The sequence below is a fragment of the Sphaeramia orbicularis genome, chromosome 8 (assembly GCF_902148855.1).
Source record: "Sphaeramia orbicularis chromosome 8, fSphaOr1.1, whole genome shotgun sequence".
Lineage (NCBI taxonomy): Eukaryota > Metazoa > Chordata > Actinopteri > Kurtiformes > Apogonidae > Sphaeramia > Sphaeramia orbicularis.
Window position 1 is genome coordinate 19,280,741 of NC_043964.1, and position 25,952 is coordinate 19,306,692.

Below are 25,952 nucleotides of genomic sequence, written 5' to 3' on the forward strand. Positions count from 1 at the left end.
TAATGAAGTTGAGCATCTCGTATGGCCGGCACAGTCCCCAGACCTCAACATTATTGAGCATTTATGGTCAGTTTTAGAGATTCAAGTAAGACGTCGATTTCCACCGCCATCGTCTCTAAAAGAGTTGGAGGGTATTCTAACTGAAGAATGGCTTAAAATTCCTTTGGAAACAATTCACAAGTTGTATGAATCAATACCTCGGAGAACTGAGGCTGTAATTGCCGCAAAAGACGGACCTACACCATATTAAATTATATTTTGTTGATTTTTTAAGTTGTTTCCATTATTTTGTCCAACCCCTGTAATTGTGAATGAAGTGAATTAAAACAACACACATTTCTTTCTGCTGAATGTGGTTTATTGAATAGGAAAACATGTTATTGGGTAAATGTAAACATCACAGGGGTAAAAATGGCTCAGTGGCATGACTGAATCGTATGTAAATGCAAGACATAATCTGGCAGTTACACATCACCATGACCTTTCTTCAGATTTAAGACAGATATGCTGAAAGCGACAGATCAAACCTTGGTCCCCAGACAACACACAGAAGGCGCAATTCAACAGTAAGTGTGGTGTACAACAATTAAGATGACACTGGGCTTTATCTGGTCTCCAGCACACCGTCTCTGACCCTCCATTTCCATCCTGGACTGAAGTCAGGAGCAGACACACAGCAGAGCTCAAGCCCAGACTCCTGCACTTCCTCATCATGAGCAATCTGCTGGCCCTGGAGGGTCTCCAACGTGAAAACCCTCTCGGATATCTGAGAAGGAGAGACATTAAAGATACAGTGAGATCTGATTCTTTAACAAGGACTTAAATAGTGTGCAGCTCTTAGAAGAATCTGCTGGTCCTCACCTGATCACTGATTCCTGTGGCGATGTGGCCCACCTTCACACGGCGAGTCTCTCTGATGCGGATGCTTCTCCTTTTGAAGTCTCTGATACACACGTCCACTCCTGAGCACAGAGAGAACCACATGGTATCAGTGCTTTGAAATGTTAGTTTTGGGCTTTAAATTAAAGGGCTTAAAATACAGAATATTTCAAAAATGGGAAAATTATGTGAAGCGATACATACCAAATGAGACTATCTGATTTAATGTCCTTTTTTATTTTTATCTTTTATTCTGTATTACTATTGCTCGTAATCTTTCTTTTCTAATGAGTGTTTTACAAAGCTAGATATGTCCATGCTGTTCTCTCTCTGGATGTTTGAAGAAAAAATTAATAAATAAATAAATAAATCAGTTTTAATCCCTAAGAAAGTGGGACAGAGACAACCAGAAATGTTTTAGCCTCATTGTACCTTGTTTAATGGAGAATGTGTTTTTAAATATGTACACTGTGAGGAATATGTAACAGATTAATGTAACTGGAAGACGTTGTGTCTCATGCTTCAATAAAAAAAAAAACAATAAAAAAGAAAAGAAACAGAACATTTTGTATCTACCTTCAAAACAACAGGGAGGTGGCAGCTGCGAGTGACCGAGGAAGTCCATGCTGAAAACCTGCCCGTCCGGCTGACTGCTGTAGGAGAAGACACCAGAGCTGAAGTCATCTCCTGGGCTCAGAGACCAGCGGCCAGAGTCCTGGGAAGAAAAAAAAAAAAAAAACATCGACAGGTTCATTATTACTTCAGTCAAAATGGTTTAGCGTGTATTGTTCATGAACTCCAGTCATAGTTTTCATCTATTTTAAATGTCTTTTCTAATTTTTCATTTCAATGCAACATGTTAGACTTCTTGAAAACCATGTGACCACAACTGTCCCTGTGACTGACCAAAGGTTTGTTCTAATTACTTTGACATACACTGCATCCTCCTAAATGATAGCACATGGTCAGGTTATCAGACAACACCCTTATCATATTAACATAACTGATAGAAGGATTTCAATAGGTGCGTGCTATTGCTCTTTTTCCATCTTTTATCTATTTAGCACCACAAGCGCCAATTCTTTCAGAAACTTTCATTAGCTTATAGTTATGTTTAGCCTTTCAGTTTATTTTATGGTTTCATTTTAGTTACATAAGTGCCAAAGTAGTTTTACTTTTAATTTTGCTTTTATTAATTTTCATTGTGCTTTTAGTCTTCTGTACAGTACTTTAGTCCACTGTGGTTGTTTTAAAATGTTTTATAAACAAAGTTGGATTGGTTGGATTGGATTAATTTTATTTAGAATTGACTTGTTTCAATTTGGTTTTTATACAACTTTAGTTTTTCAGTTAATATGAAAGTCTGATAAACATAGACTGGCAAAGTTCTTAACATTGTTCGATCCACAGCATAAACTAGTGCTACTCTATAAAGATATACTGTCTTTATAACTATTTAAAGTTGAGCTTTAAATAACCTAACACACCAAACCTAATGTTGCTCGCAGCTCTATTTCATTTTACTTTTGTGTAGCTTGTTTTTCACAGCTGGTTTTAGTTTTATTTAATTATAACAGGGTTCCTAAGGTTTCTACGAATTAAATTTAAGACTTTTTAAGACAACATAGAACAGAATTTAATGCCCATTTCACAGCCATACTGGAAAAAATTTGCGATTCGTACAACTTAGGAAAATGTATTTATTTACTCTAATGCCTTGATTCCCACCATCACAAGTTATTCCTCACCGGGGATCTGCAAAGTTAGCGATAATTGGTTCCTAATTTCAATATAAATTGTCAGGTTGGAACTAAGTCGACTAAGTTACTTTCTTTGAAGCTTGGACATTTAAGAGACACATTTAAACACAATACAGCCAACAAGTTTAAGGTAATATAACTTAAGACCTACCATATAAACTCTAATACCTTTTAAAGATGCAGATTTGTAAATTCAAGACTTTTAAGATTTTTTAAGACCCCTGTATAACCCTGAAAAATATGGAAGCTGTTGCATGATGAAATGAGCCCAGACAGATAGATGAGCACTCTAGGTTACCTTTTTGTCCAGTTGGTCTCGATTGGAGTAATAGTCACTACTCAGGCAAGACAAGAGCTGTTCCTGCATCTCAGCCGAATGAAGCTGAGACAGACTGCTCAGGTAGAAATCTGCACACAAACAGAAAAAAATAATGAGGAATTCGAATGGAAAACACACCAAAAAGTAGGCAGAAAACTGACCAAAACCATACCTCGCTCCAGTTTGCGCAGCTCAAGTTCAGACTTGGTGGTCACCTTGCTGCCAGTCTTGTGGATCGGTTCGTAAACAGGTGTTTGCAGACGGAGAGGTGAGCCCAGATCTGACTTATCACAATTAGCTTCATCTTTTTCGTCGTAGCTCTTCTTCCTTCTCTCTGGAGTCTGCACTTCCTCAATAGACTCCTGATTGTCATCCTCATCCTGAACGCTGCTGTATATGTGTTGGACGGAGTCAGGTGGTTTGTTGACAACATACAGGGGCTCTGTGTACGGTCCTCTCACTGGGCTGCTGAGTCCTCCCACTGAAATCAGACAAACACAATTAACCCTTCACCAGCTGTCTAGGTTAATGTCTTAGTTAGAGTAAATGCTTTAAGTATTGTAGGTAGGGTAGCATTGGTATGAGATGCTCAGATATTCACATTCACAGAGTTTCACGATATGGTACTGAACTATTATTACCCCGCCACCCAAAGGGGAGGCAAAGGGTATTGTTTTTGGTTCAGTTTGTTTCTTTGTCAACACTTTAGCAGCAAAACTATTGGTTGAATTCATACCAAATTGGGTTTATACACTGAACAAAAATATAAACGCACCACTTTTGTTTTTGCTCCCATTTTTCATGAGCTGAACTCAAAGATCTAAAACTTTTTCTATGTACACAAAAGGCCTATTTCTCTCAAATATTGTTCATAAATTTGTCTAAATCTGTGTTAGTGAGCACTTCTCCTTTGTCCTTTGCTGAGATAATCCATCCACCTCACAGGTGTGGCATATCAAGATGCTGATTAGACAGCAGGATTATTGCACAGGTGTGCCTTAGGCTGGCCACAATAAAAGGCCACTCTAAAATGTGCACTTTTACTGTATTGGGAGGTCCGGGGGGGCGTCAGAAAACCAGTCAGTATTTAGTGTGACCACCATTTTCCTCGCACAGTCTTCTTCATGAATTCTCTGAAACAGCTTTGGAGATGGCTTATGGCAGAGAAATGAACATTCAATTCACAGGCAAAAGCTCTGGTGGAGATTCCTGAAGTCAGCATGCCAATTTCATATTCCCTCAAAACTTGTGACATCTGTGGCATTGTGCTGTGTGATAAAACTGCACATTTTAGAGTGGCCTTTTATTGTGGCCAGCCTAAGGCACACCTGTGCAAAAATCCTGCTGTCTAATCAGCATCTTGATATGCCACACCTGTGAGGTGGATGGATCATCTCAGCAAAGAAGAAGTGTTCACTAACACAAATTTAGACAGATTTGTGAACAATATTTGAGAGAAATAAACCTTGTGTGTTCACAGAAAAAGTTTTAGATCTTTGAGTTCAGCTCATGAAAAATGGGAGCAAAAACAAAAGTGGTGCGTTTATATTTTTGTTCAGTATAGATTGCCAGTGATCCAGAATAGATGTGGTTACATTTTGGGAAAAATAGGTCAAAGTTAAAATTTTTTAGGAATTTTTTAAATCTTTTTTTTCCCCATTTACTTGAAATGGGCAAAATTTCACGTCTATAAAAACATCAATTTTGTTTCAATTTACTTATTATTATTATCATTATTATTAGTAGTAGTAGTAGTAGTAATGTTAAAAGATTGGAAACAGGACTCTTTTTGGTAGAACAACCTCTAAATATGATTGAAACTTTTGTGGAAGTATACTGTCACCTTCCTGAAATAATTGCCTAAATCATCAAATACTCAGTTTCTGGTTAAGTTTTTTGTGTTTCCTGAAATATCTGAAAAGAATGACTTGGAGAGTGACAATATGCAAAAAGTCTCTTTTTCTAACATGAGGTTTTAGAAGTTTTACATTTCTTGAAAGATCAAAAGACATTATAAAGAAATAGGCCTTTAAAAAGTAATCTGTCTATAGAAATAAATGAGCCAAACTGTCTTTGCAACGACCTAAATGCGAGGGAAAAACACGCTTGCCCTCTTTTTAATACTTTAGATAAGCAAATGTATAATGTATGATGACTGTCTACTGTTACACCACGGTATGCTTTCAAACACTTTTGCCTACCTTCTTTCAGAGCTCTGGCAGTTTTTGCTTTGAGGTCAGATGCTGAGGCTCTCTTGACTGGATCCTTCTGCAGTCCTGCCTTGATTACTTCAGCCGTGAGAGGGTTACAGTCAGTCGGGATCTCTCTCAGAGGCGGCGGCTCGTGAGCAATCTGCAAAAATCACAAAATCGTCTCAATAAAGCACTGGTGTGAACGCAGCAAATTCAACATCTGTAATGAAACAGCTGAGCGCAGTACCTTCAGATAGAGTCTGCAGGTGTAGTATCGAGTCCAAGGCTGACACCCGTTGATCATGTGAAGAAACATACAGCAGCTGCTCCACACATCTGCTTTGGCTCCGCGGGGTTCACCTTTCACAATCTCAGGGGCCATATGTGTCTCTGTACCCTTCAGATCTGTCATAATTTGGGGAAACAGTGAATTTAGACACATTTTCAATTTATTCCAGTACGTCTAAAACATTGCTCTAAAGCTGAACGCTAAATACCTTTGGACCTGCTGAGGCTCTGTCCCTGTTTGTCGAGCCTTTCTGCGTGTCCGAAGTCACAGAGGAAAGTGTCCTGACCGTCGTCCGACAGCAACACATTGTCAGCTGTGAGAAACAAGCAGTAAAAACAATCTAGAATGTTAATCTTGGCGCTTCTCTGATCTTGGTTGATTTCCAAGACCTAAGCAGTGGATGATATAATTAGAAGTGAAGCAGCTGCACAGACACAAACAGTCTGGACACAAAGGAGGAAAACAAAAGGGAAAAATTAAGTCAGAGAGGGACAGCTGCTGTAAAACACTTTAATGTGGAATGGATGTGGTGGGGAGTCAAGAAAACAGGCAGAAGAAAAGCAGATTTGCTGTAAGCCCTGTTTTTCAGTGATGTTTTCAACACCAGGTGGCGCCTGAGCTTCAGCAACCCAAACTTTCTATTTATCCATCCTTCTCTTAAAAGTCTTTTCACTGCTCTTCCTCTTCTTAGTATTTTCAGTTTCTTTTTTCTGTCTCTTAAAACTTTTTTTCAACTCTATTTTGATCTAGAACTTTCTGTCTGTCACCGCGTTGATCCTCCTCCCCCATCCTCTTGCTAACAACTTCCTGCTCCTCGTCCCATCCCCCCCCTCTCTGTTTCGTTCTCCCTTTTCTTTCGTGCTCTCCTGATTCTGTGCACATGCGCCGTTTTCAAAGTGCAGCGGTGAGTCACACTGTGGGAAATTCCCAGCCTGTGTTTTCTGCGGTAGTCTAGTTTCACAACACAGGTGCTGAAGATCGAATCTAGTCTCTATCTATGACACTTGTGTTCCAAAAAACACCTGTACAAAGACACTGATTAGACAGAGACTTAACTCCGTCATTGTGTTTTTGTTTTCCATCATGGACCACAATAAGTAAAAGTCACATTGACACATTCTGTTTTACTGTTATTACACTCGTGCCACTTTGATCTGTGTATATTTGCTCTGAGGAAACTCATCTTGACTCATCATCTTATCTAATACCAATAACTGTTATCTGTTTGGGAGGAGGTCGCGATTGTTAATTTTTCTGTCACTACATTTAGATCAATATTTAAAATAATAATGATTATTCTGAGTTGTTACCATATTGATATGATGTATACAGTTCCGGAAAAAATTGTTAGACCACCCCTTGTTTTCTTCAATTTCTTGTTCATTTTAATGCCTGGTAGAACTGAAGGTACATTTGTTTGGACAAATATAATGGTAACAACAAAAATAGCTCATAAGAGTTTAATTTTAGAGCTGATATCTAGCCATTTTTCCATGGTTTTCTTGATAATAACCACAATCACTTAAGTTCTTACATCAATAACTATGGCATCGTACTGCCAAAAACAGTGCTTTTAGGCATTCCGTGTTTTCTTTTCTGTCTATTTTAGTCACGATACACACAGGGGTTAGTACTTGATTGCATAACCATTGTTTTTGATGACTTTTGATGGTCTAATAATTTTTTCCGCGACTGCACTATGACTAGTTTAGATTTTAGATGCTACATTCAATGGTTGTGAAAGTGCTCAGTTACAAATTCAATTCTTGCCTTCAAAATGTTAATTAAGTGAAAGTCTAAAAGTATTGGAAAGAGTATATCCTGCCATTAAATAATATATATTATTACATTATGAATTATGTATTAATGTGTTTTCCTTAATAAGACATCATCTTATCTTAAAAATAAATCTACAAAGTAACAACTCCCTAAAGTTACTTGCATTATTGGACTAAAAAGTGAAAAGTAGAAAACAGAACCTTGTAGAGAGAAGTAGAAAGTAAGTAACTAAAAAATGTAATTAAGTACTAGAAAAAGGTTCTCAGTTATCTTCTACACCATCTCGACTTCCAGGAGAAATGAACAATAGCTCAAGACAAGAGACTGAGGCTATATCCATATTAATATATTTATGTTGTAAAATGCACTGCTTTTGTTACATTTATGCATAACATCTATATTACTTTTGTATTTTAACCTTGAAAAAGCTGAAACTAGGAATGCACTGATTGCACAATTCTTGGCCAATAGCCGATGTTAATACCGATGTCAGCAGTTATTTTATCCCCCAGTAACAAAATAATCATTATATAAATATAAAAGAAGTTGCTATTTTAAAGTCTTTCAGCCCTTCATCACATGATCTTTGAATGAACACAGATGCAAACATACAATCTGGTTGATATATTGATGCATCCCTTGCTGAGACTTTTGGAAATACTGAGGGTCCTGTTCAAGTTTGCAAGCTCAAACAGAAACTTTTAGAAACAAGGACACATTCATTATGAGACTTTTTCTAGCAGATGACAAGCTAGTCTGTTTGTCTTGTCTTTGCAAGCAGTTCCTGTACAGTTAAATTAAGGTTTTTCAGCTATTCAGCTAATTCACGTGACATTATCAGCTCTACTTATCATGTGATATGTGTTTCAGGCATGTTAAAATACTAGGATATTTTCTCTGAAACTTTGTAAAAATGCTGCTACTTAAACCGCCACTTTAAAGGAACTATATGCAGTATTTGTACTCTCAAATATTTAAAAAAAAAATAGCTAAAATTACCATTAGAGTAATCATTAGATTAGATTTAGACTTGTACGGGATATTTACGTGACCATTAGAGGGAGTAGTGAGTCATTCTGTTGGTGAGGAAAACTACACCACTGGACACAGGTCTAAGTTAAATAAATGCAGTTTGATGCTGAAGTTGCAGCATTTGTTCTACACAAATGAGTTTTATTATGAAGTTCTGGGGTTCAGACTAAACTGTGACAGTTCTGACCTTGTTTGGACACTTACAGACAGATCTTTGGTGTAGCTACTGACACAAACCATACAGAAAAGAGGTGATTTGTGGTTATACTGTGGCCGTTTTTGGTATAAAAACAGACCTAAGCTAACAGAGCTATAATGTAAACTATCAGCTGACGCAGCACATGAAGATTATAGGGCACAGCATTATTTTGACCAACAATCAAAATAAGCAGCTAAAAAAAAAGGAGCAATGAGTTTTAGTTTGACAAAGAATACCATAATACAGATGTGTGTAAACAATCAACTTTATACTTTATTCAGTGAGTAATACAGACTGTGGATCCCTAGTGTTGATTCATTGGTGGTTCTGGTAGTGTGTTATGGTATGTGACTTCCCAGTGTTGTTGAGAGTTTGGAATACCAATACTACATAGAACCCCTTGAAGACAAAAATGTATGACTATGGATTTAGCTTGAATTTATGGCATTTTATACAATTATCACAAAGAAAGAATAAGTGAAATAGGTCAAATATCATAACATACCTTTTATATCTAGATGTGCTACTTTTTTCTTCATCAAGTACTCCAGTGCTGTAAGGACTTGGAAGTGGTAGTGGAGACTCAGGTCCTCTGGCAGTCGTCCACGCTCCGCAATCAGCTGGCCCAAGGAGCCTGGAATAACAGATAAGGTGAGACCATAATACGTGCTAACAAAAAACATCTAATTCTGCTATTCAAGCCAATCAGGTGCTGCAGTGATAGAGGATATTATTCATCACATCTCAGCCGTCAATTTTCAGCACCAGTGGTGAATACTGTAAGCATGAGCTGTGTGTAAAAGGTTAAAGGCTCATTTACCAGATTTATGGTCCATCAAAAGGACAACATTAGGCCCCTCTCTGATCACTCCTAAGAGTTCCACCACGCGAGGAGACTTGAGGGTACTCCACGTACCCGCCTCCTCACTGCTGAACCTCTTAAGGGCAATCTGTGAAGAAGGAAGGACAAAAGCGTAAACAATCATACAGACAGAATACACTTCAAAACTGCAAGGCTTTAGGAAAAAGAGGTGTCTTACCTTTTTGACAGCAAATCTGAAGCCTGTGTTGACATCTTGAGCACTGTGTACTTCGCCATAAGAACCTTGCTTGATGAACTCTAAGAAGACATACTCCCTCCCTTGTCTGTATTCGGAGTCCACAATCTGGATTTGCTAATAGGAAGAGAGAAACATAAATATTTTAGACCTTGACACAGAGACAAAAGTATCAAGTATCTTTGATTATTCTTATATAAGACAATCAAAAGGGAAACATCGCCTCGAGCAACAAGTTCCTTAGAAAAAACTGGTTATCAAATAAAAAACTAAGGCAAGGCCTACCTGATTGTAATAGACTAATCCTTCAGTGGTGATAGAATCAGCTGCTGACAGCTCATCTTCTTCTTGTCTCGCCTCTCTTTCCACCTCTTTAAAGAAGTGGCCAGTGTAGCACGGGTCCCCCTGACTCACGCTGCCCCTGAGGCCCGCTAAGGCCAGCGAACAGTCACCAAGACTGCTGGAGGAGTCCGAGTCGCTGTCCTGCCCATATGAGTCAAGGGGTTCACAGATCAGGTCCCCTCCACCCCAGCACCTCTGCTGTAGCTCAGTACTTCTGTTGTATCCCGATGGGCTATAGATAGACGACCTCTGACCCTGATCGTCTGAGCTTTCTATGCTGCTACAGCAAGAGCTACTGAGGTTGCTTCTGTCATCAAGAGATGGCTCACCCTAAAGGAAAAGAGCATCAGAACATCCAATCAGAAAAGTGATGTCCTCTCAAGTGAGTTTATTCAGGAACTGAACTTTTTGAGAAATGAGAGGTGGGTGTGACTATATTCAGTGATTCATATTTACAACACAGGAAGGCTAGCGCTTACTTGGAAATATCTAAAACCACGAGCACATTTCTCTTTTTTGTTAAGATGATTCACAATGTAAGCGCTCAAAACAGGACTAATTTGTGCACTAACTTACTTCTCACTTATGATACCATTAAAATTCTTTCACATCCAAGTTGAATATATAGTATGACCAGATTTCATACCAGGATCCAACTTCCACTCTCTTGTTCAGGAACTCCAGAAGGCACACGATGTCTGAGGCGCTGTTTCTCCTTCTTCGTCTCCAGTTTCTTCTTCCCCTTGCGCTTCTGTCTCTTCCGGGCCTTCTTTCTTGGCGTGACCTGTGTTGATGAACTGTTTGGCTCCTGGATGGAAGCTGTGGTCGGGCAAGCCACGTTGTTGTGTTCTGAGACACTGAACCAGAGTAGGACAACATTGTAAATTTACTAAATGGGATTATCATTGTCAGTTTAAACACGATAAACAAATAAAAGGAACTGAAGCAATATCATTGAGCTAATGTCTCACCTGCTGTTGAAGCAGTTGGGAGCAGGAACATAACGTTCGAAAACAGATGGAGAAAACTCTTGAGAGTCCTGGGGTTGACCTGGAGGAGAGGACTGTGTTATTGAATTGTCTATCCTGGCACAGTAATTACATTTATTATATTGGAACAGATTATGAAAAGATATAATTACTTTCTTGTGCAATAAAGCCTGAGGTCTTCAATGGTGTTTCTCCAACCTGTGCCGCAGACCCTTGCGACACAACTTTATTAAAATACCTTAAATAATTATAGGTTATTAAGTCGATTTTGCTGTCTTTCGCCTCTTCGCCCTCGTCTTCAGTGTCTTGGTCCACAGCTGAACAGGATGGGTATGATCCCTTCAGCTCAGCCTGGGATGACCCGGAAAAGGGCGCTGTTGAATTGAAAATCCTCTGCCTCACCGCCATTTTATCTAATGGATCTAGAGGAAAGAAAATCAATAATATGGCATGAGAAACCTTTGAGCTTACAAGAACATTGATGTTAAATATACTACTTGTGGCGATACACATCATAGAAGCCCAAGAAATTCTTAGTGGTATCTCTGTCGTCACAACCAAATTTTTATATCAAAAGTGACGAAAAGCACTAAGTAAGTTCAGAAAATTACTGCTGCATAGTCATTCACATAGCTGCTCTCTATCTTTACTCATTAATGGCTTTTATAAATGTTTATATTGATGAATCTGAATGTGTTTGTTCTTGTAAAACATGTAAAACATTTTTTCATGATGGAACAAACTACTGTATCGACTAAGAGAAGCCTTAGGCACCAAAAGAGCTATAAAAGGGACAGCAACAATCAAAATACAAATAAAGAAGTTACAGTTTAACTTATTAAAGGGCACAGATCACCATTTTGAGAACATTGAAAGTCTGAAAGTTCTGCGGTGAGCACAGAACACAGGAAATTCAACCCTTCCACCCTGGCCTTGTTTTGACAGTTGCAACCGTCTTGTCAGAGGAAGTGAAGTACAGCAGATCAGGCAGAGCCAGGTTGGATGTCTAATAAAGATCTGCATGACTAACTACCAGTGACTCGAAAGGTCAAATCGTCACAACGCGGATGACCATAAAATCAGCACGCTCTATCACACTGCTCTCATGTAAGCTCTTGTTACATGCATAAAATACAGTTCACTTCAGGCATCTAAAGGGTATTAACTGTAAAGTGGGCCTGCAGTTTCAGCATGTTGCATCAGCGTGTCCGTAACATTTGCCTCCTGCTTCTCCCTGTCGCTGCACAGTTTATGGATGTTTATACACATACATCGCTGACAAGCTATATTTGTATCCAAAGATTAATCCTAATATCCTGACAACAGAAATCACATGGCTCTAAGAGGATACCCCACTAATCTTTACCCAGTCTTGCTCTAGTTCAGGCTTTAATAATGTCGTACCTTGTGTGCCGACTTCATGCGCTGCAAGACAACAGTGCCATTCAATTGTCACTTCCTTCTTAAGACACTGCACCGGTCCTCTAAAGCACCACTAAACACCACACCCCAAATGAATTTACTTGGAACGGAAATAGAGAAAAAACGACTGCAATAAACAGACAAACCACAAAAACATCTCTGTGTATGTGTGAGGCTGTGGAGTTTGCAAACATACCCACAGATGCCAATTCCAGATTGCTTTCTCTTTCCCTTGGACTAGCTCTGAGTCTACATTTGTAAAACTAGGTGCTCTGTTTTTCAGCCTTGTCCTTCATGTTCTGACTCTCAATAATGTTTCGGCTCAGTCTTTGCTGCCGCACAGCTCGGCTTGATGCTGGCTCACAGCCAACCAGGGGGCGGAGCTGGCTGACAATGACTTATGGGAAATGCATCTCCACTTCCCCTTATTTCCCCCTCCCTACGCTCCCTCCAACAGGGCTGGCTTACGTTGCTTTTCCCTCTAACTAGATTAAAGGATAATTTTTTTGCTTATGTTTTTGATGATCAACTGTTAACCGCAGACAGTGACAAAAGGAGATCATGACCCTATCGGGATAATATCAGGCTTTACTAAGAAGACAAGCCAAATATCATTAAAGTGTTCAAAGCAAAAGCAGACATTTACCAACAAAGTCAAAAAACCTGCAGAACTGTCATGTTTATTGTATTCACATGTTCCAATAATGGATGCTCTGTGCAGTTTATAGTACAGACACTGTGTCATTTATGATCTTAACCTTTTAGTACAAGACCACAATGAAATGTAAAGAGTTTTGTGACCTTTCATGTGCTCTGATATGTTAACAAGCATGTTCCTCTGGATAATACACAGGAGTCTGTCACACGTTATGGCACATCCACTCTCCTCTATTCCTCATGACTTACAACTGAAGGACGACAATAAGACAAAGTTCCCAACCACCTGGTTATAAAATCCTACAGTCTGACATTTGATATTATAAGGATTGTCTTCATGGAAAACATTTGCAAGACTTTGGAGCAAATATATGAGCTGTCAACTGTGAGGTATCTAAGAGGAAACTGTTGCCTTTCTGTATCTGAAATGATCTTGCTTACTTTTTTTCAGCAGCAAAACAACCTACATATACAAGAACTGCTACAGAACACAGGAAACTCAGAAAACCACTTAAGAGGCTTCAGCATTAAGCATGAACAGAGGGTGAATTCAAGTTATTTACTACCTCCTTAGTGATAAGGCAATTATTTAATGTCATGGCAACAATATCTTAGGCAACACAGACTGTAAAAGCAGAGCAAATACAGGATTTATTGCAGGGACGTTGCTGTTGATTACACTAGATATGATATAGACTAGTCACACAATAATACATTATTTTAAATATGAAGTGGTAGAATCCATGGCTGTCTAGTTTTGCAGAGAAATCCAGGGCTTAACTCCACATACAAGAGGTGGCTATATTGAGCGGACCTCTGCTGTACACCCACACAGATTAATGAAATTCCAAAGCCTTTAGTAAGGGCAGCGCAAGGGGACGCAACCTGAAGTCGGCTGCAGAACACACACAGCCAAGCATTCCTAAAGAGAAACACCGGCTGCTTCTCAGGAAAATGTCACAGCTAGGACTAAAGTGGTTTCAAGAACCATGCTATCATTGCACGCACAGGTTTACAACGTGCTTTGTAAATTATAAAACCAGACCATTCTTCATCTACTGTTAATAATTACTACAAAGTGGAAATATTTCATGTTGTAGCAGCAACGTGTGCATATATTTAATCACAACGCTGCAGCTTATTTTCATTTATTGTTCACTTATCACAATTTGACAATGATAAATGATTTAAACTAACTGATAATATTCATTCATCTTCTGAACCTGCTTTATGCTCACTAGAGTCGCGGGGTTGCCAGGCTGCCAAAATCCCAGCTACCTATGGGCAAAGGCGGGGCACACCCAGGACAAGTCACCAGTTCATCGCAGGACTGACATATAGAGATGAACAACCGATCATTCTCACATTCACTTTTACAGGCAATTTTAGGTAGACCAATAAACCTATCAGTGCATGTCTTTAGATGGTGGGAGTACCCAGAGAGAACCCACACAGAAAGGTCCCTGGTTGGAATCGAACCCAGGACCTTCTTACTGTGAGGCAACAGTGCTTTCCACTGCACCACCCGTGTCGTCCTAATAGATAACATGCTCTCAGAAAATGTTAAAGCTGCGTATGACTTTCGTCACCGATTTTTCATCAAATCTGTAAAACCTGAGTCATACACACTTAATTAAATCATACATAATATTAAATCTAAATTACAATGTTGTAGTAAAGGTACAACACAAATCATTACAGAAGAAACACTGCGTTAATTAGTTTTCAGATTTGTATGTTAATCAGTCACAATTTAAAGCAGTGTATGACTTTGGTCACCAATTTTTCATCAAATCTGTAAAACCCCAGTCATAGCCTAAGTATCACGAATCCGTAAGTCTATCCATGATTACGCACCTGAATCTCTTCCCTCACGGTGAACAATTTTGACGTGTACTCCACCATAAACAATCCATTTGTTTACAGACAGAGCCCATATGTCAGTCAGGCATTTTCGGAAATTTGTCGCAAAGTGCATTGTGGGAAGCCAAGCTACACGCAGCCGCAGTAGCTCGAGGCAATGAAGACGTTTCTGTGTTTGTTGCCGCTGCGGCCATAATGCGGCTGCGTTTTGCTACGTTTCCTACAATGCGACAAATTTCTGAAAATGCCCAACTGACATACCGACTCTGTTTGTAAACAAATGGACTGTTTGTGGTGGAGTACACTTCGAAATTGTTCACCATGAGGGAAGAGATTCAGGTCAGTTATCACAGAAAGGCTTACGAATTTGTGATACTTAGGCTATGACTCGGGTTTTACGGATTTGATGAAAAATTGGTGCCCAAAGTCATACATTGCTTTAAATTGTGACTGATTAACCTAAAAATCTGAAAATTAATTAACGCAGTGTTTCTTCTGTAATGATTTGTGTTGTACCTTTACTACAACATTGTAATTTAGACTTAATATTATGTATAACTTAATTAAGTGTAGTCTATTGCCCATGTTAGAGCATCACAATACTGAAATTTAAGATGACAACTGCAATAGAAATAATGAATATTAAGAAATTTTTTATTTTCTCTCTGTTCTATTTTGTATCTTATAATAGTTCAACTCCATTGAACTCATGGCAGAAAAAGGGCACAAGATGATGTCATTAGAAGAGTGAGAGTCACACAGGAGAGGACAATGTGTTAATTATCTACCACAGTTTTTGTTATTTTCACACAGCTGTTATTACAATGAGGCGATCTTGTAAAAATTGTATTATCTCTACTTCTGTAATTACTGAAAAGATTTTTTACATTATAACCACAGATTTAGACCTGAGACACAAACAGTGATAGACTTGAGGCAAAACTAGAATTTCTACATTTTTATACTGTAAAAAAAGAGATAAACAACACAGAATATGTACGTAAGTGAAGCTAAAATTCATATAACACTAGGTACAGTAGGCTACATCATGAGATACTTGATATCCAAAGCAGTACTGGGAAGTAGAGATAGAGAAAATAATCCATTTGGCTGGTCAGCATCCACAGAAATCAGCTACAGTAAAGACTGATATTACATTTTTGCACTGGAAATAGTGACTCTGTGGGAAAATAACAGGTCAAAAGATAAAAATCACTCCCGCATTGATTTTTACAGTTTGATTCTCAGTTACTCAGTTGTAATTCAGTTATAAGTGATTCAGACATATTCAGTTTTGTATTAATTTATCACTTTGTCTTAAGTGATAATACAAACGTCTCTTAAGTGATAATACAAATGTTCAGTTGATGTGTCTTTTTAGTAAAGTGAAAAATCATTTTAGACATAACACATTTTGCCTAATGCATAAGATGGGAATGATGGAAAAGATGGGAATGACATCATATTCATCGGCTCTGTCCTGCTCTAAACCTATTATTATTACTGTGTAAATCTTATAAATTCACAACCGTGCGACATTAAAGAGAAACAACCAAATAAAAATGTACCGTTTAATGTGTTCAAAGTTGGTCTTTATTGCAACTTTATCAATTCTACTGTTGACAATGAAGTTACATCTAACTGTGTACTGGAATATGTGTAGACATTCACAGAAATGGCATTGAATCATTCCTGTTCTCTGCATTTTGTTTGTATTTTGCAGTATTAAGGAGAAAGGACATTTGGTCTGACAGAACACTACAATTTCTTATTTAACAATAGACCCAGGCCAGGGCTGTTAAGCTGTAAATGCAGGCCATGAGTTTGACTCAGGTCCAAGAGGGATCTATCACAATCATGTATTCGTTAATGCGGACAAACAGCAGAACTTGTGTCTGTCCATCCAGCGCAATCTGTCCAATCTCACAGGACTAACAAAAGTAGATATGAGAGAAAATGATTTGTTAAACCCATAAAGACCCAGTACTACTTTTGTGGCAGTTCCAAAATATTTTTTTCTCTATATTTCACTTTTCTAAAGTAATCGATCATCATTTTACTATAATATTATCTTCTGTATTTTCCGTTTTTTTAGTGAAAATCAAGTATTTTTCTCCAAATGGGTCAAATCTGATGACCATGAAAAGATGACAAACTGCATTTTACTAGGGCTGTGTATTGGCAAGAATCTTGCGATACGATACAAATCACAACACTAGGATCACAATATGATATATCACGATATATCATGATACTGTTAAAAAGGCAATTTTTCTGTTTGTTCTTTTTTTTAAAATGATAATTTCCTCGAAGAATTAAATTACTCCAGAAATCTGCACAAATACTAAACACATTTTTATTTGATCACAACAGGATCTAATATTATATCACAAAATTTCCCTGTGTTAAAACTTAAATTCTGTTTTACAGACATTACAGTTTAAGATCCTGTTCAAATGTTCATATTCTATTAGTTCAGAACTAACATCAGAACATTATTTTAGTTCAATCCCAAGACAGGAACTAACATTATTTAATAAAAGAGTGTTAAATAATAATAAATAAAATATGAATACAAAAACCCCCAAAAATGAACCTCCACAATATCCGCATTTGAATAAATACCTAAAAAATATCGATACAGTTCTTTTTAATTTTTAATATCGATACAGTATTGTGAAATGAAATATCGCGATATACTGCAGAACCGATATTTTCTTACACCCCTAAATTTTACCCAAATTATTTACATGCATTGAGAGGACTAGTGAATCAACAGGTATTAAACGTTTTATATGAGTAACAGATTTTGGTCGCTTGTGGATGTTTGGGTCTTTATGGGTTAATCAGTAATATGTAATTTGGGAATTCTGAGGAAAAAATAGTAATGGGAATTTGGTGTGTTCTTTGTATCTATGCATGCTTTATATATATGTATGCTTTTAATTAATCCTAATGGTAGTTTGATGTTAGGACTCTGTCATTTGACATTAATAATAAAACAAAGCACGGGGCACAGAAAAAGTCAATAGTGTCCAGCTGTTGTTCTAACCATTCACATCTGGATTCAAAAGGCGGTTTAGAAAAAAAAAAAAAAAAAAGTTTGGCGAGCTGTTCATCTTACAGTAACAAACACCTAAATCAACAACATTTACAAAGTTATTTTTTTCACCTGCGATCACAGATAAAAACATAATGTATTTAACTGTAACTGTTGTCGAAAGGCGTATGAGCTCATAAGGTCGAAATGATAACTTCCTCCTGTGTGCATTCAGCGCCATTTCATATCAAAACTTAGGCCCGTACATCTTTGCTTTTCACCGTGAAGACGTACAATACATAACAAAAACTATTCTCACGTTGAAAAGCAGAAAACACCGTCCTAAGAAAACTGTTTACTTGGTTAGAAAATTCATTTTAAAGTAAAAACATATCGAGTTTTCTTCACTTACCGACCTTCCAATCAGTAGGCGTCGGCTGTACGTCAACGCGAACGAATGTACGCAGGTGTTTCCGGTTTCAAAATAACCCGCCCCTTTTTTCAATTTACAGTTAAACATAAATATATAAAGATACTAAATTCATATTGGTGCTCTTACTGTTATCTACCCTTTGTTTTTATAGATTACGGGCTATTGTCCCGTCCTAATAACAATAGCCGGTTTTTATATGCTTTTATTTTGAAGAGCTTCCTGTTTGCATCTTCTGTAATCTGACACGGAGCTCTGAAAACACAAGGAAACCATCATGAGGTGTGAGTTGAAATGACATTTTAAGCAGCCATTCTCATAAGATACACTTCATTCCACATTGAAGACCTACATTTTCTATAAAATACAAATTTCCACATATCATTCCATTGCTCATTTTTTTTGCAAGTTTTCAATGAAAGGCACAGATCACACAAATGCATTATTTTTACAGTCAAAGTTACTAAAACTCAGACATCATAGACCTACAAATAACACAAATCATATTCAAAGCCAAAAAATAATCTACTACCAGGAAACATAAAGAAATTAGTCACTGAAAGGGAAGGGAGTTATAATTTAAGGGGTAGATTTAATTTCAAAATTCAGAGGGCGCGCACTACTAGGAAAAGTTTAAGCATATCTGTGTGTCGTGTTAAAGTATGGAATAGACTGAGGGAGGAGCACAAGGAATGTTCAAACATAAGACAATTCAAAGACACTTATAAGAACATGTTTTTCACAAGATATAGGGAAGAGGGTTATTAATTGTCACCATATGTTCACTGTTGTTTATGTATATATTTCCTTCCTTGAGTTAGTTATTATTTGTTTATTTATTCACTAGCACAACTAAGAAAGGCACTGGTAAAAGATTATATGTGTATTTGTATGTTGTGTATATGTATAAACGTATATATGTGTATATTAGGGCTGAAAGATATATCGTTATCGTATCGATATCGAGATATGAACATTCAAGATATTAATATCGAAAAAGCAACAATATAAACGATCTAGATTTCCTCCATGCTCGCCCTGCATGTACAGCTCTGGAAGTCACAACAAATTGAATTTATTTGTACTTTATGTTAATGTTGATGACTGGCAGTGAGTTCTTATAAAAACTGCACTTTCCACATTCTTTTGTATTATGATGTTTATATTTTTCTAAAAAATGCTTGGTTTTCACCGAACCCGTAGCCATATCGTATCATATCGATATCGAGATATCTGGCATGAATATCGAGATATGAAATTTTGTCCATAACGTTCAGCCCTAGTGTACATGGATGAATGAGTATGTGTGTTTGTGTGTGTGTGAATAGATATATAAATATAGAAGAGTAATGTAAAAGGAAGAGGGACATATATTATTAATAATATTGTAGGGAGAGGGGGTGGGATTAAATAAATTGCAGTTCTTCCCACCCCTTTTCAGCCATTTAAATGGAATTATTGTGCTTTTCTTTTGACTAAGATTGTTATGATTCTTGATATTTGTATTATTATGTATGTTTTGCTAGTGCATATATGTTAAATTTCATTGTATGTTTGGAATAAATCACTAAAATCACAAATCAATGAAAGGTAAAAACATTCCTCTGCAATTGCATGGTGTCTTTAATTTACTTACTTACTTTTAATTTTCTGTTGTGTCTGTAATTCCTCTTTGCTTCTCACCAGGATATTTTTTGACTGTTATCATTCTATTACCTTCAGTGTTTAGTCTGTTTCATATTCATAGGACAAAAGTTTATCCAGCTGAATATTTAATACCACCATTGGCGCAGATCTACCACAAGATGGCGCCATAAACTACTGAGTTAAAGGCATTGTGTCTTAGCACAGTGCATAAATGGCTGTCTGGTTTGAGAAATATAATCATTAAGGCTACCAGTGATGCAATGAAAATAAGTTGTCTTTAACCCTTTCATGCATGAATTACGAGAACCTTAATCAAGATTTTTTTACTGAGTATTTTTATTCCTCTTAAATTAGGCATTAATTGTGCAGCTTTTTTATGTTTTTAATCTATTCTTGTATTTTATTCTTTTATTTAGGTTTTATCCATTCTTCTGTATTTTTATCTGTCTATTTAATTTTATTTTATTATTATTTTTATTTTATTTTATTTTATATTTACAGTTGTTCTATGTCTTTTAATCTATTCTTGTATTTTACTCTGTTATTTAGTTTTTTATTTATTTTTCTGTACAGTACTTTAACCCACTGTGCTTTACAAATAAAGTTGGATTGGATTTAAAAAACAATTCATTAAAAAAAATTTTTATGAATCTACTTTTCATAGAGTTGCAAAAATGTCCACTCAGCTGGACACCTTTTGTTTAACTTTTGAAGCAAAGAAACATGTATTTACTAATATGCTGTGTGAAAACTATGAAATAAAAACATTTTTAATGCTGCTAATCTGATGTTTTGTCACATTTTAACATACCCTAATACTAGTCATTACTCAATTCATGGAGATAATATTTAAAAAAAAAAAAAAAAAAAAAAAAAAAACTTTTGGTGTTAATTACAGTCTAATAAAAATAATAAGAAATTACTTTACACTCAGATTTGTAACTGCAGATCAGTTTTATCAAGAACAGCAAAATTACAGTAATGGTATCAATTGCAGTGTATGGGATGATGCAAGAGCGCCCAATGTGTCAGCTGATATGGAATTAAAATAACAAAATCCATGAATATACAAGAGAACAGCTGTAGAAAAACTGTCCATTGTAGTGACCACTATGCATGAAAAGGTTAAGAGCAATTTTGACATGCTCTTACTTTAAACATTCCATTTCTATGCTACTTTATGCTCAATTGCATTTCAGAGGGAAGTACTCCGTTACTTGCATGTATAAGACATGTATAATGACTTGTACATGTCGAGCTATGATGAAGCTACTGTTACTCTTCACACAAATAACATATTGACTAACAGCACATAAGAAATACAATATTCACCATTATTCCACAAGCCATTCAAGAGTCAAATAATTTCCAGTCTGACTAATGAACTCATTTTCAGTGTAGCCCTCAAAAACAGTATTTTAGTTTGTGTTTTTACTGTTCTTTTATGGACGGCATAAATGACTTAAAATGTCAATATATAGCAACCCTGACATAGAGAAGAAAGTTATTCAGTTGGTCAAATACCAATCATTATGGGACTTCAGCTTTCCATATTATGTTTCGCTGTCCTGTAGTTTAAATGCCATCTTTACTACCATTGGCCAAGGCAGGGATGTCAAACTCATTTTAGTTCAAGAGCCAATATGATCTGAAGCAGACTAGACCAGTAACACTATAGCAAACTAACCTATAAATAATAACTCCAAATTTTTCCTTCTTTTTGTGAAAAGAAAGGTAAAATTAAATTTTAACAATATTATGCCACAGCTTATCATTTATGTATGTGCATTAATTCCACTTAGTTTCCTTACAAAATTTCAGGTTGTTCAAGGCTGTTTAGATATTTCTCATTTTTCACATCATGTAATTTTTTTTTTTCACACTAAAGCAAAGAGAAAAATTTGGAGGTGTCATCATTTATAGGTTATAATGCTGTTTTTTTACTGGTCCGATCCACTTGAGATCGTATTGGGCCGTATGTGGTTTCTGAATTAAAACGAGTTTGACAACCTGGACTGTTAGCCCAAAAAGACCCAAGCATCCACTGGCGAGCAAAGCATCTACTGATCTAAATGTTTTAATACCTGTTGATCCACTAATCCCATGAATACATGTAAATAATTGGTGTAACATGCAGTTTGTCATCTTTTCATGGTGATCAGATTTGACCCATTTGGACATTCAGAGGCTCTGTAGTGAACATGGAAACACTGTCATCTTCTACAACATTGATTCACCAGTAAAACCCATGGAGTTTGATAAATGACAGTGGATGGAAATGCTTGGTTTATGTTCAGTTACAGATATCTTGGCTGAAAAAGTCACTTTTTCTGCTGTTTTCTTTGTTTTGATATGATAACCTTTGAATTAACTGTGCATTTTCATGAACATCTCAGTTAAGTATGAGAAATTAGATATAGAAAAATACATGATTTACAGTGAAAAATGCAAAATACAACAAATAATATTATAATAAATGGTGATAAATCACTCAAGAAAGGTTAAATAGAGAGGAAAATTTATTTGGGAACTGCCACAAAAGCAGCACTGGGTCTTTATGGGTTAATATCTTCAGTATAATTTTTGCACCTCACAAATTCATCCTACGAGTTGGATTACACCCTTAGGTGGGCTGGTTTTGGCCTGGGGGCTGCATGTTTGACACCCCTGGGTTAAGGTGTTGTGCAGTCTGATGGTGGTGGCGATGAGGAATCTTCTGTATCTGTATCATTCAGTCCTGCAGTGAGGTGAGTCATCCACTGCCGCTAATTCTCTGTCACGAAGGAGATGATCTATATTGTCCAAGATTGTCCCCATCTGATTCTGTGTGCATCTCTTTACCACAGCTCCCAGAGAATCTATCCTCTGATAATACCAGATAATACTTCGGTACTTTTACTACAAATGCAAACCAATGAATAAGTTACTACATTTGCAAATAAGAAAAGTGATTTGCCTTCTTTGTGTGTATCACAGCTGATGAAGGTGACACAGAGTTTGATGTTGATGTCATCTGGCACTAGATCAGCCAATAATAACCAGTGTTCAACTTGGACAGGTCAGTCTAAATACAGACTTAAAGCTTAAGACATTGAGGGGTTTGGTTACTCTTCAAGTAACATTGTAAGTTCAGGACTTTGCAGTTTTTTTTACATGAGCAAGAGTATTTCCATCTGAGTACTTCTACCATCTCTCATGCCTTTGAGTGTTTATCAAATTCACTGACTTATGTTTATGTTCTTTAATATAGGATAAGACCGAAAAGTTTAAAATCCATGTCGTAATGTGGTTTCTTTTAAGAGTAAATCCAAATAACAGTGGTGTAATAGGTTCCAGCTACTCAGTTGCATATATTTTAAAGCTAACACATGGGTAGAATGAATATAGGAAATTGGACTCCGTTCTTTAGTGCCAAGTCAGGATATTTCAGGAAATATTTTTGTTATGACACCTGTGTGATCAAAAGCCAAAGGTCAGCATTATGAAAAAGGACTGTTTAAACATCAGAGGGGGGAAATTTATTGAATTCTTCCATATACTGGCAAGCCTTTGTTAGAAGATGAAATATGCTGTCATGCAAACAATATTCCATTAGACGACCCTTAGTTTTGGTTACAAAACACATTCACCATGGTATTGTATTGTATCATGCTACACAATTCTTATGCAGTGTCACAACATTCATTTCTGTCCAGAGCTGCTATAATATTTTTGCGAAGATCTTCTATTACAATGGGAAAGCTGAAACAGTGTGCAAAGTGTTCTTAATCACATCCCAAAGATCCTCAATGGGGTTCAGTGGCCAGTCTGTGCATGAAAATGATATCCCATGCTCCCTGAATCACTCTTTTATAATTTGAGCCTCACCTATTTGCTCTGTTAAATTTAGATGCAGACTTTTTTTTGGCCAGGCAGTGTATAACAACAACCCATTTTAAGATGCTAATTTCAGTCTTAGCTAACGGACATCAGAATTACGCAATGTGGACTGGGGGAGGATGCATCTGGATGAGTTACTGTATGCATGTTTAGTCACTGCATTATGAGCATTAAGCAATTAATTTGTCCCTGCAGTGTTTTTATATAATATTTAGATTCATGTCACTGCTATATTAGTGTACATTACATTTTACTTCTGTATATCTTCAGGGTTACATTAATTTCAACTATGTTATATACTGTTGTCCAGCATTCTATAAAATCATAATATATTTGTAACATTGTTGTCCTGTGAGAACTGTCTCTAAAAAGTCAGGTTTTCATGAGCTGAAAAAAATGAAAAGACCTTGTTTTTACATTTATGACATTTATGACAATGCATTTTCAAGCTAATCCAAGGAGTTTCAAACATTCAGGATCAACACATTTAGGGGTATGTGGATTAAACACTAATCTAAGAAACTATCTAAAGCTGTCGCACAAATGTACTGGAGTAAAAGAAACAACATGTATCTGTGCTATGTAGTGGAGTGCATGTGTATAATTGCATAAAATAGAAATATGTACCAAAATTTGCACTTAAGTGCTGTTCTTATTTAAAAGTGTATGACCTTATATAATGTGCAGTTGTTAAATAACATACCTCAAAATATAATAAGCAGTTAAAATTAACCATAATATATACAAAAGTAAAATACAACATACATACAGTCACAGAAAAAAATGTTAGACCATAATAAATCATCAAAAACATTGGTTATGCAATCAAAGCACTAACTCCTGTGTGTATCATGTGACTAAAACAGACAGAAATGAAACCATGGAACGCCTAAAAGCACTGTTTTTGGCAGTATGCCATAGCTATTGATGTAAGAACTGAAGTGCTTTCGGTTATTATCAAGAAAACCATGGAAAATGGCTAGATATTAGCTCTGAAATTAAACTCTTATGAGCTACTTTTGATGTTATCATTATATTTGTCTAAACAAATGCATCTTTAGTTGTACCAGGCATTAAAATGAACAAGAAATTGAAGAAAAAAAGGGTGATCTAATAATTTTTTCCGCTTTACTTCAATTTTACCAGTAACAATTAGATGGTGTTTACTTGATTGTTTGAATTCAGAAGATTTGCTTGTAGATACGTATTTTCAATGTAGTACTGATACTTTGAATACTTCTGCTTATGAATATAATGATTTGATCATTGTATTCACTTAAAACAATATAACCTTACATCTCAAAATGATCAACTAGAGAGGAAATATAATTTAGAGTGAGAAGAGGTTGTCATTAACCCTTTCATGCATAGTGGTCACTACGGTGGATAGCTGTTCTACAGCTGTTCTCTTGTATATTCATTGGTTTTGTCGTTTTAGTTCCATATCAGCCAACGCAGTGAACGCTTATGCACCATCCCATACACTGCAATTCATGCCATTTCTTTAACTTTGCTGTTTTCTATAAACCTGATCTGCAGTAACATACTTAGCATAAATCAACTGGTAATTTTTAGATTGTAATTAACAGTTTTCTTAAACAAATAGCTTTTTTTTTTTTTTTTTTTGCATATTATCTCCATGAAGTGAGTAATAACTAGTATTAGAGTATGCTAAAATATGAGAAAAGATCAGATTAGCTGCATGAAAAATGTTTTTATTTCATAGTTTTCACACAGAATATCATTTTCTGTGACTGTGTTTTAAATATATGTTTCTTTGCTTCAAAAATTAAACGCATAGTGTCCAGCTGAGTGGACATTTTTATAACTCCATAAAAAATAGGTTAATTTCAAAAATTTCAGTCACATTGTTTTTTTTCATGCCTAAAGAGGAATAAAAACACTCAGGAAAAAAAAAATCTTGACTAAGGTTCTTATAATTCATGCATCAATGGGTTAATACAGTGAATATTAAAAAAAAAAAAAAAAAAAAAAAAAAAAGATGAAAATATATTTTACATAAACTGAAACACTATTTCTCTCTAGACAGAGGCTACTTAATAGACTTTCATTGTTATTGTTCATTATAAACATGTCAGTGTTGTGGGCTAAGTGGGTTTGGGATAGCAGATTTCCATGAGTAATATTTTGGCAACAAGGTGTCTGTAGCAGAGCG

At 36.3% G+C, this 25,952-nt stretch overlaps 1 protein-coding gene across 5 annotated transcripts; it reads right to left on the reverse strand.

The window, feature by feature from the left end:
• Positions 1–339: 339 nt before the first annotated feature.
• Positions 340–18,268, reverse strand: map3k14a (mitogen-activated protein kinase kinase kinase 14a). Of its 5 annotated transcripts, XM_030141475.1 has the most exons (17): positions 12,457–12,627; positions 12,243–12,360; positions 10,991–11,260; positions 10,821–10,899; positions 10,496–10,706; positions 9,793–10,179; positions 9,490–9,624; positions 9,270–9,399; positions 8,955–9,083; positions 5,648–5,752; positions 5,398–5,555; positions 5,160–5,310; positions 3,131–3,439; positions 2,938–3,047; positions 1,456–1,594; positions 862–962; positions 340–766 (listed from the first exon to the last, which is right to left on the reverse strand). In XM_030141475.1, exons 3-17 carry the CDS (start codon positions 11,244–11,246, stop codon positions 605–607), a joined length of 2,562 nt encoding a protein of 853 aa, XP_029997335.1. In that variant the 5' UTR covers positions 11,247–11,260; positions 12,243–12,360; positions 12,457–12,627; the 3' UTR covers positions 340–604. The 5 variants fall into 5 exon arrangements, with proteins under 5 accessions (XP_029997335.1, XP_029997336.1, XP_029997338.1 ...); XM_030141476.1 differs by lacking the exons at positions 12,243–12,360; positions 12,457–12,627 and adding an exon at positions 18,233–18,268; XM_030141478.1 differs by lacking the exon at positions 12,243–12,360 and having other exon boundaries at positions 10,496–10,710; positions 10,828–10,899; positions 12,457–12,628.
• Between the last annotated feature and the right edge of the window lie 7,684 nt (positions 18,269–25,952).